The sequence below is a fragment of the Ursus arctos genome, unplaced genomic scaffold (assembly GCF_023065955.2).
Source record: "Ursus arctos isolate Adak ecotype North America unplaced genomic scaffold, UrsArc2.0 scaffold_4, whole genome shotgun sequence".
Classification (NCBI taxonomy): Eukaryota; Metazoa; Chordata; class Mammalia; order Carnivora; family Ursidae; genus Ursus; species Ursus arctos.
In genome coordinates, this window is record NW_026623056.1 from 16,435,165 (window position 1) to 16,456,314 (window position 21,150).

General features: G+C 46.9%; 1 protein-coding gene across 3 annotated transcripts in view; it reads right to left on the reverse strand.

Annotated features, from left to right (window-relative positions):
• Positions 1-21,150, reverse strand: part of ABCC5 (ATP binding cassette subfamily C member 5) — a 167,328-nt gene that overhangs the window by 28,861 nt on the left and 117,317 nt on the right. For all 3 annotated transcript variants that reach the window (XM_057306515.1, XM_026497622.4, XM_057306516.1), the window contains 13 exons: positions 20,871-20,978; positions 17,190-17,546; positions 14,216-14,287; positions 11,917-12,041; positions 11,720-11,792; positions 9,612-9,815; positions 8,602-8,745; positions 5,465-5,567; positions 2,912-3,096; positions 2,369-2,515; positions 1,967-2,096; positions 408-561; positions 195-323 (listed from right to left, as the gene is read on the reverse strand). In XM_057306515.1, the coding sequence (XP_057162498.1) occupies positions 195-323; positions 408-561; positions 1,967-2,096; positions 2,369-2,515; positions 2,912-3,096; positions 5,465-5,567; positions 8,602-8,745; positions 9,612-9,815; positions 11,720-11,792; positions 11,917-12,041; positions 14,216-14,287; positions 17,190-17,546; positions 20,871-20,978 (1,931 nt within the window). The remainder of the gene's footprint in view (positions 1-194; positions 324-407; positions 562-1,966; positions 2,097-2,368; positions 2,516-2,911; positions 3,097-5,464; positions 5,568-8,601; positions 8,746-9,611; positions 9,816-11,719; positions 11,793-11,916; positions 12,042-14,215; positions 14,288-17,189; positions 17,547-20,870; positions 20,979-21,150) is intronic.

Consider the following 21,150-nt stretch of genomic DNA (forward strand, 5'->3'; position numbering starts at 1 on the left):
TATTTTTGTCTTCTCATTTGCTTAGAAAGGAGTTCCAGCAAATGAATGAATTTTAATCAGAGACCATTACATCACTAATACTCTTGGTAATGAGCTTTACAATCCCCAACTCTGGCCTTAAAGGGCCGCTTAGACTTAGGAAATGCTGGTATGTTGACTCCCCTTTGAGCCATCCGGCCACCATCAGCACTGACCTGTGCAGAAATTCCTGCCCTTTGTTGTAGGCGTGGATGGTGGCAAGGCCCTGTATGCTGGATGTGATGTGGGAGAGGAAAGGTGACTGTGTGATATTGTCCAGACGCTTCAGCTCTCGAATCAGGACCCTAGAGACAGAATGAGTTCTGTGTCACAGCAGTAAACAAACAACCCTGGCTTCATCCCTGGGAGACGTGAACACTTCTTGTTACCTGGAGACAATGTGCAGAACTGAAAAAAGGATGAAGAGGGGCCCCACTGCCACCAGGAACCATGGGAAAACTCCGCCGATCATTCCAACACAGAAGAACACCAGGATGACATTTTGGATGAACATCTCGGCCTGGAATGGCAGGCGCACATCGACTGGGGAAACCACAACGGAACAAGTGTCAGACTGCTGGGATCCACAAACAGGGAAAACGCGACCAAACATTTTTAAAAAACACAAAGAGGTTCCACAAATTCTCCATCTGAAATGTGTGTGTTATCTTTTAAATCAAAGAAAAATCTAGAAACCTGGTTGATCTAGTTTTTCTTGTCCCAAGGAAATCTAAGTGATCTTTCTCCCCCAGGCCCTCTCCTGGGTTTACTAGGCTACCCAACCCCTTGAAACAATTTTCCGTTTAAAAGTAATATATGTTTGTTGTAAAATATTTGGAAAATAAATATGCAAGAAGGGAACATAATCCTTAGTCTTACCAATACCAATAAACTGCTGCTTACAATTGGGAAATTTTTTATTATGGAAAAATTTAAACATACACAAAAATCAAAAGAGTGTAGAACCTTCAAAAGTTATCACCATTTCCTTCGTCTCCTCTGGGCTACCTCCTCCCTTTTTTTTTTTTTTTTTTTTGGCTTGTTTCATAAAAATCCCAGACATGTTGATATCACTGATTTTTTTCTTCCCACCTCTTCTCCTTTTGCGTGTATGTGTGTGTGTGTGTGTGTAGCAGAAACGGAATCGTGGCACACATCAGTTCTGTGTATCAGTGATGGTTCTGATCCCTTGTTACCTCCGGCCATGGCTTTACACTGCCTTTATCAACGTCTGAAACAAACGGCTGTGGAGGCAGCACAGGGTGAGAGTTAAAAGCATTAGCTCTACGCTGAAAAGATCTGGGCTCAATTCCCAGTGTTGTTATCTAATAGCTGTGTAATCTTGGGCAAGTTATTTAACCTTTCTAGACATCAGCTCTCCCATGTATTCAGTGGGTGAAGCAATACCCGTCCCATAGGGCTCCTATGAGGATGAAGATAATGTATCTAGAACATTCCGCACACTGCTGGTCACACAGTAAGCCCTCAATAAATGTCAGGTGCCATTACTACCATTCTGGGCTGTGAGAAGTATTTAAGTTCTGGTGCGGACACAGCCCACGCAGCATCCAGAAAACCTGCCAGAGGTTGTAAATGTCCAGGAACCAACACACTACCCTCAAAGTAAACATGTTTTGGAATCTCAGATGCTCCCGTCCAAAGTTATTTATGCCAACTCAATCCTCTGAACTTGTTTTCAGGTTAAATGAGATCAGATGAGAACTTAGAGGACAGGTGAAAAAACCAGATGGGTCCTTAGCTCAAGTACCAGTTGCAACCTGGAAAAAGTCCAAAACTAAACTGTTCGTGGTGTGGACATGAGCAGCCACTGCACCCTCAAAATGTAAGGATGGATAGATGGGCACACCTGGCGAGTAATCTAGAAGGCCACGGAGCACAGGGAGCTAAAGCTTGTGGTCCAGAGCATAAAAGAAGCAGTGAGAAATACCTTCATCCATGTCTTTGGAAAACCTGTTGAGAATCCTCCCCGTGGGGGTGGTATCAAAAAACTTCATAGGGCTTCGAAGGATCCTTCGGAAAAGTTCGTCATGGAGCCGGGAGGAGGCTCGCAAAGTGCCCTAAGGAGCAGAGGACAAAGTGGTCAGGGCCCAGAGACCCAGGGACTCAGGCAGACTCAGTTCCTATTTATCCAGGTCATAGCTCCAGAGGATATCCACTTGTAAAGCTGGAGAAGGGCAAATGGTCATGGAAGAAAGAGGTGGGTACTCAGAAAAGACTGAGGCTAATGGGATACAGGTCATTTCAGCCAAGGCCATCCTCCTTCAGAGCCCGAGAGAGGCTGACCACATGGTCAGTAGGGAAAGGAGGGACAGAAGCCACCACTGCGTACCTTGACAAAGACGACTCCTCGAATGGCTTTCAGGATCAGCATGACTGCCATGGAGAGGGCGTAGATGCTGGCATAGTACTGCATGAGAGGATTGTCCTTCATGCTGTTGCTCACGGAGGTCTTGTTCCCTTGCATCACTGTGGCGTTCTGTTTGGAGGCAAGGCTCTGTAAGGCAAGACTCCTAAGGACGGCCAAGAACTCCTACTCACGGCCATTCTCAGCTCAGAGGAAGGGGCAGGATAATGACTCGGGGGCCTGGTTACGGCGAACACAAGGGAGGCTTTGCCCCCCTCCCACCACTTCTCTCTTTTCTAGTGGAGGAGGGCAGACAGCCTTCAGGTGTCCTGCTGCTAACGTGAGTTGGCCAGGGAGCAACGATCCTGTGAGGCCACATTAGGGGCTCATCTTTTTCATCCTGGGTAATCCTTGTTCACCAGTTCTTTCAATAGAAAACTTGAGCAGTTTCCCCAAGATTAGCCAGAGAATACAAAGACACACCCACATTCTGAAACATATACTTTCCCCATTAATGAGGAACCTTACCCCACTTCCTTGCTTGATCCAGTAACTCAACCACCAATTGCTAAAGGCGGTGCTGCCCACATTCAGCATGAAAAGGGATATAATGACCAGGAAAGCCAAGGGGCCCCCCGCGGCCTGGATGTAGACACCATATACTGACCAGGGCACTGAGCCCTGCCCTTTTTCTTCCAGTTGCACCAGCTGCCCTAGGTAAGAAAAAAACAAAACAAAAACACATGAACTCAGCAGGAAAAAACTACTTTTCAAAAACTAAGTCACCTATAAAAGTGCAGAATCAAATAAAACCTGTAGTTTCACATGGCTCTAGATTAGAATTCTTTCATCCTTACTAGAATATTGTTTCACTGAACACTTACTAAGCACCACTATGAACCGGGCCCAGGATGAGGCCTTGGAGCAGTAAAGACAATTAAGCCCACATCCCTGCCCTTGAGATCTGGTGGAGGATCCTTCCATAGTCTGGTAGGACAGACACATAAAATAAACACATAATGGTAATAAAATATGCTAAATGCAATGCTAGAGATATATGCAGGGCAGCATGGGAACATTCAAGTGTACCTAACCTCCCTGGGGGAGCGGTTTCAGGGAAGACTTTCAGCTTTCTGTATGGTCTCAGTTTGACCAGGTGGGGGAAAGGCGGGCACTGGCCCAGAGGTGGGAAAACAGCACAGCAGTGTGTACAGACAGCCCATTCAGCAAGGCTAGACCATTCCGTGCACCTAACAAATGGCAGGAGATAAGACTGATTACAGAGACCATGGTCAAGAGGATAAAGGCATCTAAACTTCATCCTTCAGACAAGAACTTCTTAAAAGAATGGGCTCCAGATTTGACTCCCAGGCTCTGGATGGCCAGATCAGCCACCATCAGCAGCGAGCAGCCTTGTCCATGCATCCAGTGTCCCATACGAATGATGGCATTCTCTATGTGTGCCCTATCAGGACCAAGATGCGAAAACACTGCTTTGAAATGGGAGGCCCACCGAAAGACTTCCTGCAGGGAAGTGAGTTGGTTGGTCTCCCGTTTTTAACTAGACCTCTCAGCTGTCTGCATGGGGGACAGATTTAAAAGGAAGCAGCTGTAACATTCTAGGTGCACGATGATGGGGCAAGAACCAGGGTCAAGGCAATGGGGTTGGAGGTTCAGGAGGTAAATTCAGTGGGCCATGGTGATTGGCCGAGGAGGAGAGAAAGGCTCAAGGGTACCTCCGGGGGGGGCTCCCTGGGATGCTCAAGTGGCTGATGCTGAGGCACTAATACAGAGAAACAGCCCTGCAAAAAGCCAGTGCCTCCATATCACAGGCAACGTGTAATTATCTTGGAACAAGCCTCCTGTGCCTGGAGTACTGAAGAGTTGCCGGTATCCAGGTCAGGGGCTCTGGAGATGAGAACAAACGTTCCCTCAGGGTTTTGATACTGCCTGTGCCAGGAACTGACAGATGACTCAGACTTCTGTGCCGTGTTTTCTGTGTGTACAGGTATCTTAAATCGCCCCCAATCAAAGCCTCCTGCCTGGTTTACGGAAAGAAAAGCGGCAGGGTGTGCTCCATCAGGATGCTGAACTCCTAACACCAAACATCTGTGCAGTTTTAAGAACAAGGAAGTGAAAACAGGCCCAGGGCCAAAGTGCTGGATTCGTACCTGGAGGTGACCCGGTGACATAACAAAAGAGAGCTTAAAACAGGGCTGCCTTCTTTGTTCCTTCTCTCTGGTAAACTGAGACACAGCTTAAAATTCACAAAGGTGAAAATGCTGGAGGCATTATAAATAGTTTTCCTAACTCTCAATATTTGTTTTAGTTGATAAGATAAAGGATTTAAGAAACCGGAGCCGGAGCCAGGACTCTGGCCGGGGAAAGTCCAGCAGGAAAAACCGGCGCTGTAAGTCTGCCGCCGGCCCTGCCGTAGCCTCATCAGAAAAAGCCGGGAAGGCACCATTCTAACAAGACGGAAGATGTAGGCACTGCTGGTGCTGGGACATCTCTGCCTAGACAGGCACTGACTCTCAAAGAGCAGAGGGGCGCCTGCGTGGTTCAGGCGGGTAAGTGTCTGCCTTCGGCTTGGCTCATGATTCCAGAGTCCTGGGATCGAGCCCCCGCCTTGAGCCCCTGCATCAGGCTCCCTGCTCAGCGGGGAGCCTGCTTCTCCCTCTGCCCCCCACACCCCTGCCCCACCCATGCTTGCTCTCTCTCTGAAATAAAGTCTTTAAAAAAAAAAAAAAAAGAGCAGAGGTGAATCACAGGAGGAAGGGTGTACCAATACCCATCATTCCATTTCTCCTTACTCAAGATGACTCAGCTGTGATTACATACACCTGACCCACAGTGCGTAGAGAAGGCAGAGGACTAAAGGTCCTTCTTACTGCTCTGGACTGTTTAAGCAAACAGAAGGCGCCTCATGGTCTCCCAATATTATACAAGAATTTGTTATTCCAGAAATATAAGGCCAGAGACTCTACAACACACAATGCTGTCACACATTATGAATTACCACTTGGCATACTTTCTGATAAACTTTAATGACAAATCTAAAATCTCAAAAAAGGTCATTACCTTCCTCTGGCTTCACTGCTTTCTCCTTCTTTACTGATCCTGTTTTAGGGCCTTTGTCTTGTGATTTCTTCTGTGAACCGCTGGTTTCTTTTTTCGAATTAATCTAATAGTTTAAAAAAAAAAAGTGCCTCCGGTTACAATACGGCCATTCAGACAAATGTCCACAGGTCATACTGGAGAGTGATCTGTCAAGCTGCTGCTATTCTTGACAAGAGATACATCCAAGCTCTTAAAAGGGCCACCTTCTTGTGCTTCCTCAACTCTTTCAGTCTTTGAGATCTGGGTTCCTCTGCTATTATTCCACTGACATTGCTCTCCCCATGTTCTCATCCACTCCAACTTGCCCAAAGTATTAGGGCTGAGACCATTTCCATTCCTCTCATCTCTGATCTCCACATCACTAAACCCAGTCATAGATCTGATCATTTCCCACTGCTACCACAGGATACGCTCAGACTCAGACTGGTTTTGCAAAACCTCCACATTCAGGCCCTAGCCTAACTCTACATGTTCTTCTCCCATGCCCCTGGCTTCTACTCTCCAGCCGCACTGGATTTCACACCATTCCTCATACCACACTGCCATTCCCCACTTCTGGACCTTTGTCCACACCAGTTCTTCACTTGGAATGCCCCTCCCCTCACCCCAACTCAGTTATAGTTGTCCCCATTCGGAGGGATTCAAATCTTAAATCCTCCCTGAGGCAGCTTAGATTCCTCTAGGATAGAGCTCACCCCTTCCCCATTCTCCCAGGCACTCGGTTAGAACTCTACGATGGCATGTTGCTGCAAATGTGACCCGGTGTTACAGTTCCCCGTAAGGGTGTAAGAGCATTGGTCCGGCCTAGGAGATTGTGAGTCCCTCAAGGATGAGATGATGCCTGACTCATGGTGGTAACCTATACCAGGCCTAGCACCAAGCACTGCCCATAATAGGGCACAAAGGGACTTAATAAACATTCATCAGATTGAACCTGAGATAACAGAGGCTACTTAATACTCCCCTTTTGAAGTTTCTCTTATCTTTGTATAGAAAATTCCCTTAATATAGTTTACTACATTTACTTTTTAAAAGATTTGACTTTTAAGTAATCTCTATGCCCAACGTGGGGCTCAAACCTATAACCCCAAGGTGCCTGGGTGGCACAGTTGATTGAACATCTGACTCTAGGTTTCCACTTAGGTCATGATCTCAGGGTCATGGGATCGAGCCCCAAGCTGGGCTCTGTGCTCAGTGGGGAGTCTCTTTGGGATTCTCTCTCCCTTTCCCCTGTGTGCTCTCTCTCAAGTAAATAAATAAATAAATAAATCTTTAAAAAAACAAAACAAGCCTACAACCTCGAGATCAACAGTCCCATGCTCTACTGACTACGCCAGCCAGGCACCCTGAGTTTGCTACATTTAATTCTATGCTACATGTCAGCCTCATGACCCCCCACTTTGCTCTCCAACTAGACTTTTTTTTTAATTAATTAATTTTTTTAAAAGATTTTATTTATTTATGTGACAGAGAGACAGCCAGCGAGAGAGGGAACACAGCAGGGGGAGTGGGAGAGGAAGAAGCAGGCTCCCAGCGGAGGAGCCCGATGTGGGACTCGATCCCAGAACGCCAGGATCACGCCCTGAGCCGAAGGCAGACGCTTGACGACTGCGCTACCCAGGTGCCCCTCCAACTAGACTTTTTAAACTGACAGTGAAAAAAAACAGAAAATAAAATTTAAAGCCATGACAGAACACAAGATGGGGCTCTAAATTTTATATTTACTACTGTGTATGAATAAATGCACTAAAGAGAAAATGACCATTTGCTGACCATTCACTAAGGTAAGATTACCTATTATTTCATTTACTTGATGCAACAACTCTAAGAGGCAGGTGTCATCCCCATCTTTAAGATGAGGAAACCAAAACTCAGGAAAGTTCAGTGACATTCCTAAGGTGTGTTCTCTCTGCTGCCGCCGACTCTCAACATTCTTTTGCTCCTCAGACATTCCCTATTTTAACTGTTCTCCCTCTCATTTCCCCCTCCATGTCCACAGTGAGGAGGAAAACTTCTGATGAGTCCAAAGTACCCTGAGAGTCAGAGGGAATGATCACAAAATCCACATCTGGATTCGGGTGTCTCTATGGAAGTTCCTGGTGACACTCTGGAATGCCTGTTATTCCCAGAGGCCTAAAACACATCGGTCACGAACAGTTAGTTGTACCGTTGATTAAATCAAACAGGATGACACCCAAAGACTGAAGCAGGGCTCCCAGAAAAGGTCCCACTCACTCTGCTTTTATCCTGTGCAGCCATCAAATGATCTGGTAGCTAAGAAGTAGCTTTTAGCCTGGCCTGAGTGCAGGAGTGCACCCCTACCATCCAGGGTAACCACAGAATAAGGAGTTCAAAATGAGAGCACGTCGGCAAGAAGGAAAAACAACTTCTTTGGCTAGCTCTAACTAAATACCCCCTGTTTTTGCTTAACTTGGAGCCCAGGGTAAAGCCATGGAAAGCTGCCATCTTTCTGTGCTGCCACAGAAGGCAGGGTAGAGAGGCAGAGGGAGCACGGTGGCATCGAACTGTAAGGTTTCTGATCTTCCATACCCTCAGCTATAAAAGTGGGGGTAATCCTACTTTCCCACAGAGCTCTGTTTAAATGACTGCATGGGATGACATCTACGACACGTCTAACCCAATAAATGGGACACAGTAGGTGTCAGTGCCAAGCAAGCAGCCAAAGCACCAGGGATCGTTTTCAAATGTACACAATATTTAATTTCTCTTCCCTCACTCCTGCTCACTTGTTTATTTAAAAAGGAGCTTCATCATGCTTCAGTCAGGAATGACAGAGTTTAGGAAGCTCAGTTACGACTGAACAACAGCACATGCTGAGCCCAAGTCCTTCTCCCTGTCACTGCCTTATTAATAGTTCTCAGTGGCAGAAGACATCAGCCCACCAGCCCCATAATCCTGGTCTCGTAGAGCAGCACCAGTATGTGAACTAAAGCACGGCAGTCTGGTCACCAGAAAACAGGGCCCCTGCCAACAAGACACAGACACTGAGTTCAGCTGAGTTCCCTCCATTACTCGCCACGGTCACGTCTCCCTTGCTAGGAAAGAGGAGATGCCCACAAACGCCATTCGAATCTTACCTCAACCGGGGGTGTCTCTCCCAGCAACAAGTTATTAAAAATGGTGGCATAGTCACCATTTAAATTCATCAGTTCCTCGTGGGTGCCTCTTTCTGTAATACAGCCCTCTTTCATGAAGATCACTTCATCACAATCAGCCAGGTACTGGAGAGAAAGGCAAGGACAACACAGTGTTGCTGACATTTGTGCAAATACATTCAATACCCACACCTTCCTTCAGGGGTTCTCATCTGGAGGCAATTGAGCCTCCCAGGGGACATCTGGCACTCTCTGGAGCCCTTTTCAGTGGGAATGGGTATGTGGTCATCTCGTGGATAGAGGCTGGAGATGCACAGAACAGCCCCCCACAACAAAGAGCTATCTGGCCCAAATGTCAATAGTGCCAAGAGTGAGAGAACTCCTGCTTTAGTTTACTGTGCCTTGTGATGTGGTTCAAAGAGCATCACCTCTAGTTTTTGACACAGATCTGTTGATGGAGCCACACGAGCCTTGCATTAAACTTCACACCCCTTTGCCGCACCCAGAAACACACAATTACAGACTTTCTGCGGCAGAAGGGGGGATGAGCCCCCTAAACCTGACAACATATGCAAAGCAGATGGCAACATCCTGGAGCTGCTCTCCGAAGTGGCTGCTTGTCTTGGCATGGCAGCGGGAGAAGAGCTTATTTTCCTTAAACAGTTCCCACTTGCATACAGATATTAACACGATGCTTTCCAAACTATCTCATACCCAAACTCCAGTTGCAGTCTACTCCTCTCAGCCCTTTTCCTTACTGATTTATATGCAAAAGCTAACAGGCTCCAAGGATCTCTAATTCAGATGGCCATCTGGTACATCGGTACGATGAGCTTTATTGGTACAATGGGCCGGGCTATTTGCTGAGGAAATAAACACTGAGGATTCCAGGGACCTCTAAGGAGTTCCATGGAGGGACCTGTACCAAGCCCACCTCCCTGTTTCTGATTTCCCAAGCCAACGCGGGCAGCCTGGGGAAGAATGCCTCATACCTGTAACTGGTGGGTAACAAACAGAACTGTCTTGGACTTGAGGTGCTTCTGGATAGCACTGTTGAAGATGTGGTTGCCCACGTGGGCATCTAAGGCACTGAGGGGGTCATCCAGGATGTAGATGTCCCGGTCACTGTACAAGGCCCGGGCCAGGCTGATCCTTTGGCGCTGCCCACCACTCAGGTTTGCTCCTCGCTCACCAATCTACAGGAGTCCAGACAGCACAGTGAAGCCTCCAGTTCAAGTCCAGTACCATGCTCAGTGACACATGGTCTGAGACCCTCCGCCCGGGTCACTGCTCCTAGGCTCCACCCAAACCCACTCCTACTGAATTCCCCACCTGGAGGAACTGCCACTCTGATCCTCCAGGGCCCACACTGGAACTGGGGGAGCCAGCCCAGAGGAAGACAATTCTTCCTCTCCCATAACTCCCCCTTGACATACCACTCCAATCCATTCTCTGTGGGCAGAAAGATCTTTCCAAAACACAAAGTTGACCATATCCCACCCTTGCTTAAAACTCTCTTTCAAGAGCCCTAAAGAATAAAATCTAAGCCAACAAGTCACAGAACGCAGGCCCTTTGCCACCTGGCTCTGCGGCAGCTCTCAGCCTCCACTGCCAACCAACCTCTCTCCCACTCCCTGGCATCTAAGCCCTTTTAAATCGTGTGTGCATTATGAACCTCGCCCTACGGTCATGCCTTTTCTGTACTGTTCCTGCTCAGTTCCGGCACCCTCTCCTCTGTGAAACCTCCCCCACCTTCTTCTCTACTACTGCCCAAAAGAAAGGGGACTTTTTTTTTTATATTTAAGTTTTGAAAGGTTTTATCAGCTTATTTTGCACTTATTTGTTTGGGTATCTCATCCTCTCAACTGTAAGCTTTTTGAGAGCACAGATCATTATCCTATTCCTTTATATTCCCAGTGCCCAGCAGTTTCTGCACATGGAGCTGGCACATAACAAGCATCTGGTAAATGTTACTAAATGAACACATGAATAAATCAGTTGTCAAATGGTAACTGGCTCTGTAATTCAAAAACAAACAAACTGTCTTTAAAAAAAAAAAAACATGCATTGAATTCAGAGATTTCAAATTTGAGCATGTATCAGAATTACCTGCAGGGCTTGTTGAAACAGATGGTGGGCCCTGCCCCTAGAGTTTCTGATTCAGTAGGTGTGGGGTGAGGCCCAAGAATCTGCATTGCTAACCAGTTCCCAATAATACTGTTACTGCTGATTCAGTATGGGTCCAGGGACTAAGATCTGAGAACCAGTGAACTAGTGAAACCATTCACCAAATCTGGTTTGAAGGATTTAACTGAAGTCAGCTGAATACAAGTGCCGGCTCCAGAGACCTTCAGGGCAGGTCATGGGAAACAAGTATCAACACCAAAGATCACAGGCCAGTTCCAAAGACACACCTCTGCAAACTGCTCCAGGGCGGAGAGCCAAAGAAAGATGGGTCTGTGCAAAGGCCTCTCTCTTTCTAATTGAAGAGGGCTCTCTACAGACTGTATATGAATAAGGAAGTTGGCTGGCAGAATGAAGGTCAGAGAAGAACCTCAACAAGCACATGCTTGACTTATGGTTTTTAAAATGAATAGTGCAGGAAACACTAACTCTGAACCAATGATGGGATTTTGTTTAAAATCCACGACATATGTGGCGCCTGGGTGGCTCAGACAGTTAAGTGTCCAACTCTGGATTTCGGCTCAGGTCATGATCTCGGGGTCGTGAGGTCGAGCCCCGCGTCGGGCTTTGCGCTGAGCGTGGAGCCTGCTTAAGATTCTCTCTCTCCCTCTCCCTCCATCCCTCTTCCCCACCGCTGTGCACGCACACACTCATGCATTCTCTCTCTCTCTCAAAAAAACAAAATCCACATGACATATGAAATACTTATATCCTCAAAACAAGTAGCGTTGACAACCCTGCCCTAAGGAACAAGTGCTTTCCAAACATGAAGTCCCAATGAAAGCCAAACTCCCTGTGTAGGCGCTCCCACATTTGAGATACATTACTAGGAAGTGGCTCTGGCACCACCCTGCCACCCATTTCCAGAATCCTCTCTGCTCAACATACTGTCCCATCAGGGGCAGAAGGTCTGTACCTCAGTCAGGTCGCTGTTGGGAAGAATGGCCAGGTCAGGCCTCAGACAGCAGCTGTTCAGCACAGAGTTGTATCTGAAGGACACAAAGATACTTAGCATCAGCAGGGACATGGCTGGAGTAGGGCCTGCTGACGTGGGCTGCCTTGCGTCTCACATGGCCAAGACGGAAAGCATGACAGAAACCAAACATTCCTTGCCTTTCTTCATCAAATTCCTTCCCAAAGAGGATGTTGTCTCTCAGAGTGGCATTGAGGATCCAGGCCTGCTGGGCCACATAAGCGAAGGTTCCACTGACTGCAATGCTGCCCTCTAGAAGTGTCATCTAGGGAGACAGACACCATCCGATGGCATCATGATGCAAAATCACCACCCTAAGCCAACAGAGCCCCCCACAGTTCCACAATGGAGTTCAGTTTGGGCAATTTCCTTGGATGCTTTTTGGACCCGAATCCAGACCTCGCCTTTGTTCCACAGAGAGCTATAGGAGCAAAGAAAATAAAAGGTCGCCTTGCTTACATGTGATGGGAACCCCGTATAATCTATGACTTGGTGAACAAACACTTCATTCAGCAACCCATAAGCTACTCTGTATCTTTTCTTCCTAATTGTAAACTCTTTCAACCAAGGGAGGGGCTAGAGCGGAAGGCTCTTTCAGAAGTTCCCTGGGGAGGGTGCTGCAAGGATTTAGAGCTAGTTCCTGCCTCAATTCATTTATAGAATTAATTAATCCAGGCTGTTGGCTAACGCAGCTGCTTCTGTAAAATGAGGACCAAAGGGAAAAAAAATCGTTAGACATCAACTAGTATTACAGAGTATCCATTTAATGAGGATGGACCTCTCATTCAACATGAAGACACTGTGTGATGAGCCATGCGGTTCGAATTGTGTTTTCAGCCACAGTGATTGATATGATTTATCCATTTTGTCCTCTTTCGGGGTTCCTTTTGGGACTGACAGACACCTGTCTTGGGTTAGGGACGTTATAGCTTGAAACAAAATTTTGTTACCCATCCTGCACATCCAAGCTTGTCCTCTCAAACACCGGTAACGCACAGTATACGTACACAGGTGCACCCACCACACACCATTACAGCGGTACCAACTGCTCACAAACTGGTAGGCCCCCTGCTCTGCGCCCACAGTGTTCAGAAGCCCACAGAGGGTCTACTGCAGAAACTCAACTCTTCCGGCTGCCGCGGCACGAACGCCCACACTGCAGACTGCCAACGCAGAGTGAAACTCCCGAGTAGCCAGGCCAACCAGCATTTCCCACCTCCCTGTTCAAGAGATCGCTGTCAGGATATGTCCTAGAAGCAAAGCCCCCCTCGTTTTCACCCTAACCATCACCCACTCAATACCACCTCCCCTTTCATTTCCCTTGTGTCTCTCATCACTGACCCTTAAATCTGACCCTGAAATGATCAGAACACCTAGGAGGTTTTGGCAGTTTACAAAAATCAAGGGCTGAGCCCAACCAATGAAGAGTCTCACAAAGCAGTGGGGGAGCGGGGGGTGCTGTCGCTCTAGGTGATTTGGCTGCAGCCTTCCTCAGACCACACTGGGGATCACTGCTCTCGAGGAAAGCCACAGCCTACCAACTGTAACAGTGACACCGAACAAGACAAAATATTCCATAACCGGGATACTACAAAACACCCTTCTCCAGCTCCATCTTGCATGGGTTTAATTTCCTCCATATGGAGAAATGACTCATTGGACCTTATCCATAGGCAGGTAAGAATAAGCTTAAGTTTATCCTCATCTCAGCCATTGAAGTCAAGCTGGTTTGATTCAAGATTAAAATCAGGTGGAAGTACCTGGTTTATTTTCCCTATTATTTGGTTTTAAAACATAGGAAACGGCGATTTGTCTTAGCAGGATGACCCTTGCCCCCGCCCCCACTCTAAATGCTGACAGCCCTCTGCTGGGCCCTCTGTAAACCTTTCACTCTCTGCCTTGTGCTATTTTTTGTGTGTCTAGAAGGCACAGCTCCCCAGCTAGACCATCAGCTCCCAAGGGCACAATTCTTTCAATGGTTAGGTTGTAAACGGAGTGGGGCTTTGCTTCCAGATCACATCCCAACAGCGATCTCTCGGACAGGGAGGCTGGTAATGCTGGCCGCCCCGGCTACTGCCCTTTGCTGTCAGTCTACAGTTTGTTCATGTCTTATCTCCGACATTTCCCAACACACTGTCTGGCATACGTATGGCACTCAATAAATACATGCTGAATAAAGGAAGGCAGGAGAAATGGATGGCTCTAGCTAGGTATCAATCAGTCACTCCTCAGGCATCCACTAAGCTCACTCGCAGACACAAGGCTGATAAGGGGTGGGGACGTGGGGGTGGGGGCAGGGGCATAGCACAGACCATGGGTTCATTTTGCTTCTGCCCTTCCTGACTCTCTTTGGGAAGTAAGTTCATTCTTCCCAAGACTCTTGTGAGACAGATTCCAGAGAAAGAAGCAGAAAAGGCTAAGCACAAACAAAATTATTACCTGGCCTAAAATGGCTGAAATGAGAGACGTTTTTCCGCTTCCCACACTGCCACAGATTCCAACCAGTTTGCCCTGCACAAAGCACACAGAGAAAGGAAGGTCATTAAAGGGCCACTGACCACTCATCTCTGGGGACTGCGGACGGCTCTGAGGAAAAGCACACCAATGACAGTCCATCAATAGGGGAATGACCAACCTGATGACCCTGCAAGTCACTTACCTGTCTCCTCCCTGTCGGCCACCTACTTCAGAGGGCTTCTGCGGGGGTCCGTGGGAGGTAACGGATGTGTTAGCCTCTTAGAAAACTTAAGCCACACGCACGACAGTATCCCACATCACTTTTTAGAAAGTCCCAGCCTCTTTCTTACTTTTTTGGCAACCCATGTTTTGTGATTATTTGTTTATTTTTGTTGTTTTTGGAAATGAGGGCGGGACTCTTGAAAATTATTTTGTTGATTTTCGTTTCATTTTATATGATGTTTTCCTCTACAGTCTATAAATTATTTTCAATAAAAACTATGTGCACTGTTGTTTCCATTTTTCTACAAAACATTTCCAAGAATCTGAAGACTATTGATATCATCAATCGCCCTTAAAAGCCGGGGGGTGGGGGGGGGAAGCCTGTGATTAACTGAATATCTCCAGGCAAAATAATGAGTTCTCAACAGGTGGTGTTCAAAGTTTCCAAGGACGGGCTGGTGATTTCAAAAGAGCCAATTGTTTAGCAACCCTGCATTGGCTCAAGTCTCACAGCAAAGGAAGGGAGAGTGGTGTGCAGAAGAGCGTGGACTGTGGAGGCGGCCAGGTCTTGATTTGAACCCCAGCGCCACTAGCCCCTGCCAACTGTGTGCTCGTGGTCTGGTTACTTACACTGTCTGTCTCTTACTGGGCTTTGAGAAACTTGAGGGAAGTAGTGATCTTTGTAGAACAAAGTACAGTGTCTTGGACAAAGTATGTTGGACAAAGTTTCTGACATGGTCCCAGAGTTTGAAAGATTTCAGCCTGGTGGTAATGAGGAGACCAAGTCAAAGGTTCAATCTTCACTCAGGTCAGTTAGGTTTGCACAGAGAAAATTCTGTTCTCATGACTCCATGGTGACTAACAGAGATACCAACAATGAAGTGCCCCAGGCACAGAGGAGCTCAGGCAAACATTAACTTCCCTTCCCCGCCCTGAAGAGGGGGGCCGGAAGAATTAAGGTACCCATCTCTAAGTAGCTAAAGGTCTGTCATGTGAATGTGGGCTCTAAAGGGTAGGATGAGGATCAAATGACAGAAAGCAGAAGAGTACATTTCAGTGGAATATGAGGATTAAGCCTCTAATCGGGCTGATGAGAAATGTAATAGAGCTGCCTCAATAATCAAGAAAATCATTATTAAATAAGAAGCCTGTGGTTAAGAGCTCACTGAAATAAACTGGTGTGCGTGGTGGCCAATGATGAGCTACACTCGTGGTTGCAGGTGTTGTCACGAAGGACCACCTCCTGCCCTTGTGGACAGCTTTCAAGAGCTGGGAGCTGCATGTTCTCTCTTCAGCTTGGCTCTGGATCCACGTAACACGCCTGGGTCAGCTGCGGTACTGATGTACACTGCATTGAAACCCACTACCCCCTAGCTCCGGTTGTGCAGATAAACATGGCTCACCACCCGCCTTGGTCCAAGACATGCTTCTCCTGGGTTTCACTGCTCTCCTTCCTTGTTCCCCTCCATACTTTTCTGAATCCAGAAGCTAGAATGTTTCTCTTCATACATAAGTCAGATCATGTCATTCTTCTCCAAACCCTCCCTTGGCTTCTCTTCCCACTCAGAGTAAAGGCAACGCCACCCCCAGGAGACTCTGGCACCCCAACCGCCTCTCTGCTCTTCTCTCCCATGCTCACTCTGCTTGGGAATAGGCACACTGCAGACTCAGGGCCTCTGTGCTTCTGTTCCTTCTGCCTGGAATGCTCTTCTTCCTCCAGATACCCGTATGGCTCACCCCTCACCTCCGTCTGGCCTTTGCTCAAATATCACTTTTTAAATGAGGCCTTGCCTCAGGCAGCCTATTTAAATTGCAACCACACCTGCTCTGGGCCCCAGCACTCTCGTCCTCAGGGCCCTTATCACCATCTGACATACCACATACTGTACTTTTTTACTATCTATCTTTGCCCACTAAAACAGATGCTACAGGAGCACAGAGGTTTTTGTCCGTTTCGTTTCCTACGGCTATACCCCAGGCCCACAATGGTGCCTGGCATAAAGCTGACACTCAGAAAACAGCCGATGAACAAACAGATAAACATATACATCTCCGCCCCTCTGAATGGTGCAGCTGGTTTCCAGTCACAGACGTATCTGCAAAGCCCTGAACTGGAGTCTGCTCGAGCCACTCTGCACAGGAGCTCCTCAGAGAGACTCTAGTCTCTACCCAGGCTGTGGACATACCCAGGGCATAAAATATGTCCTTCATTTATATGAAAAATCAGCAATTATAGAATCAATATGTTGTACACCTGGAACTAATATAACATTGGCTGTTATTATGCTTCAAAATATATATATAAGAGATTTGTCAGTAAGAGCAGCCCTGAGCGTTCTTACAGGGACCAGGGTCTGGGCTCCGCACAGCCTACTGGTAACGAAAAGCTCACCCAGAGTTATAATAACCAGAAATAATTTTTACAGCTCACATACAACTGTAACAATCAGAATCTATTCAGGGCCAAGTCTTGGAAACTCCACTTGAATGCTTCATTTCCTTGCTTATAAAATGAGCATCTCATGAGATAAGTTGGTATTAAGTTCTACCGTTAGATGCCTAAATATTCCTTCATGAAGTTGGAGCCGGCTAGATTTGCTTTTTAGCTCCAGACCAGTCCCAGCCACAAGGTACTCCGTTGTAAGGAAGGCAGCCGCCCGCTCTTGCCGGAGAGACGCCCCAGATCCCTGCAGACAGCGGGGTGCGGGTGGGCAGTGGGCGGCGCAGGGCTTACCTCCTCGACTTCCAAGTCGATGCTGTACAGTGTCCTTTGCAGACGCAGGCTCCCCAGCTGGATGTGCTTGCCCTCGTCCTCCTCGGGACTGGGCCGCTCGTCACTGTCCAGGAGGAGGTGGCCTTTCTGCTCTGCCAGCACGGCCTGCTGCTCAGCGCGCTGCAGCTGTCTCACTTTCTCTCTCTTGCCCCTGGCAGCCCTCTTGTCTTTTTTCGTTTTGGGGGTCAGCTTGGGTGAGTTCTGGATACTGGAGTGGGAGGAGTCCCATGCCAAGGTGGCATTTTTCACCTCTATCTTGATGTGAGGGCTGGCGGGTTTTTTCTTTATCATGTGAACCTCTTCCATCAGAAACAAACTCTGATAGGAGTTGTGAGAGAGGTGCAAAGATGAGACACTGGATCAAGACCAGGGGGACAAGCCTAGGGCGCACACTCACGTGGCAAAACACATCAGGCTATACAGTGGAAGGAAGCTGAAGGGCAAAAGGTAGCTCATTAGTGTAGCCCAGCCTCAGGCCCAGAAAGAGGTCACGGGGGTGTGGGGACACCCTCAGGAGGGACAGGGGCCTTCTCAGTGGTCCAACGCTCTACCCTGCCAATCACATCCTAACCTACCTTTTCCTTTCTACCGATCTAGTGTGGCCAAAGCGCATTGAACGAACCCATTTGCAGCCCCTCGTTCTCACCCATGACTTGGTGAAGAGCAGGTAGTAAAATTCAAGCAAAAAAACCAAAGGGCATGCTGCTCTCCTAGACGGACCCTCATCACTCCGTTTCCCTTCCAGAACACTCCTGCGGAACCTCAAAGCCTGTGCGCGTCCCTCACCAAACACATGGCACATGTGTGTGGGGAGAGGCGAGCTGAGATGGTGACCACACCTAGGTTGCTTGGGTTTATCGCTGTCAGAGTGCCTCTTCTTGCCAAGCCCTCATGTCTTCAAAGTTCTGCCTTGAAGCTTGTGAGGAGTCCAACGACCAAAGGAATGGACTTGGGAGGAAGTGAAGGGTATCTCTCTCAGAAATATCCCTTGGGAATACAACAGGACTTTCCTCCCAGTCATTCCCAGAGTCCCCCTGAGCTATGTTAGGGAAGAAAAGTGGAATGAATGAAAAGCTAAGTATTTCTGAAATGAGATTTGAAACACTGACCATAATAAACCCTATTATAGGTGCCCGTTATCTTGAACCCCCTTCTGACAGCTCTCTTAAACTGCAGATCTCCATAGAACGCTATTCCAGTTGGATTCCCAATATGGTAAGAAAAAATTTTTTTAATAAAAAAAATTTAAACATTAGAAAGACTTAAGATAAATGGTGACTTTCAGGGTCAGGACTCTGCTTATTTACTGAGAACCCCCAACTATTTTAAAGTTGCAGGTGTTATTAAATGTAATATATAATCTCCCTCCCCTAGAGCAAGCCCTTTCTTCTAGATCATAAACTCCAAGCTTTGATTGCCACATCTCCTATCTGTTCCTACTCTCCAATCTTTCCAGAAGTGTCATGGTTCTAAATACCCTCGATAACCCTTACTCTTCACCAACCTTAGGTTTAATTTTCCAAAAACAGCTGTTGGTTTCATTTGTTCAGAGCCTTCTGGAGAGACTGAGCTAAGACTAACATGCCAAATATTTTGACCACATTCACAGAGTAAAACCATACGCTAACTGAATTCCCATCATTTCTTTCCTCTAAGGAATTATTAAAGGGATCTTTCAGGCCTCATGGACTATTAAAAAAATAAGCCCATGCTCCAGTTTGCCCAGCTCCTTCCCCACATTTCCTTCCCATGGGCTCCCTGCAGCCTGTCCTCCTCTTGAGACATGCAGAGGCACACAAGGGACCCACAACACTTGAATTTATATCTATTTGGACTGGCACCTGCCACAAAAACAGAAAACAGAGGTACATAAACCATAAACCTCAACTTTACCATAGCACACCAACTACCAAAACAGAACTCTCATTCACTCAGAATGTGTCTGTTGAGCAAAAGAGGGGACAGAAGGTTGCCAGATAAAATACAGGACATCTAGTTAGATTCTGATTCTAGATAAACAATGAATAATTTGGTAGTATATCTCATGTGGTTATTAACTAACTGGGGGTCCTGTCTATTTATTTGCTAAAACTGGCAACCCTATACTGACAAAAATCTTAGAAAAGTCACAAGGTGGCTTCTTATTGCCCTTCTACCTGTTATCATCCTCCTGAAAGGTGAAGAAAGAGAAGGAAGGGTAAGGTGAAGTGAAGGAGGAGGGAGAGGAGGGGCAGGAAGAGCCTGCCAAGAAGAATAAGACAGAATGGAACTGAAGTCTCAAGGGGCATATAATACAGCTGTGGGTGATTTTGCTTCTATTATTAACTCTGAAGTTCCCTGGATAGAGGAAGGAGTTGTGGTGCAAAAAACCACCTGCTAATGCAAGTCCTCACCAGTAAATGGAAGAGAAGAAAGCCCTTGAGAAATATAGGGTGAACAAACCCATACTATCAACTCTTATTCTTTCATCCAAAATGCTACCAAATCCATTCACTAACAAGGACAGGGGGACAAACTTATGGTCAAAACATATGCTTTCTTCCATGACTAGGTATCGTAGAGTCCACAAAATAAAGCTCTGATTACAATTAGACCATTTCTTTGATATGGCTCTGGCTCTTAGCCTTCTAGCAGCCAGGCTGGAGGGAAGGAGGGCACAGAGCTGGGGATGCATTCTTGAGGACTGGCTTTCTTGCCCAAACAGAATTCACCTTGTTAACTGTAAACAAGTAGAATATAAATAAATCTTGGAAAGCTCTTCTCCATTCTTCATATTCTCCATGAGCCTCAGTTTGTTTTCTCCCGAACATCTAAGGTGATGATATGAATGCCTCAAACACCTGAGCCGCAAGCCTTCAAGCAACTAGCGTTGCCTTTGCCTTGTTCTCAAAAGCCAACAAGGCTTGGCAGGAGTGCAGGAGCTACTCCCTGTAGGGGCGTTGTCAAGGAAATCCAACCCGCACAGGTGCTGCTCCTTTTTAAAAAGTATTAACCACTTTCAAATATCCCCCCACAACCCCGCTGAATCTATCGACCTCTTGTATCGTCTATTTGTGCTATTCTCAAGGCATAAAGAACAGTTGAAGCATGATCAACTAACCACCTCCAGAAAAAACCTGATATTTCCTTAGCTGCACTTTGCAACATGATCTCATTGTATGACTATTCCCATGTCACTGCGTTCCCTGCATCATGAGTGGCGACTACAGGGTAGGAAAAAGAAAGTATCAAAAAGGGTGTAGTAGAATATTGACCAACCAAAATGACGACAGCATTTTGGTAGAGGTCGATGGTAGACTGAGGTGAAGAAAAGCTGACAGTCAAGGCCCAGGAAGTTAGGACATATACCCAAGGCAGGCCAGGGAAGAAGGGACTCGCTCTGAAGGGGAACGAAATCCTTGGAGCCCAGAACTAGATGGGCTGTCGACAAAAGGTCAAATTTCACATTCACTTGAAAAGGTAACTAGTCCCATCCCTTAATTCACTCTCCTCTACTACTCCCTTTCTTGCCAACTTGACAAAAGGCTAAAGGTGAACAAAAACCAAGTATGGCCAGCCTCGTGTGGCCCATTGGGATAAAGGCAGCTGTTGGCTTTGCTAGGGATGGCTCCTGACATGGAGGAGGGGAAGGGAGCCACTTACCTTAAATCTGTCAACAGCAACCGATGCTTCCGAGAGGGATTTTACAGAGAATGGTGTTACTTTCAAAGCAAAAGTCATGGAATTGAAGACAGTCACCACTGTGAAAGCCTGAAAACAGGAAAAGAAAAGAAACTGAGCTTGATTAGAGTCTGCAATAAAAATAACAAGACATGGATTTCCTTTCAGATGTAAGGAAGGCAGCAACTTGACTGTCAACCCAGTATGAGTCACATATGCTTTTTTTTAAGATTCATTTATTTATTGCAGAGAGAGAGAGAGA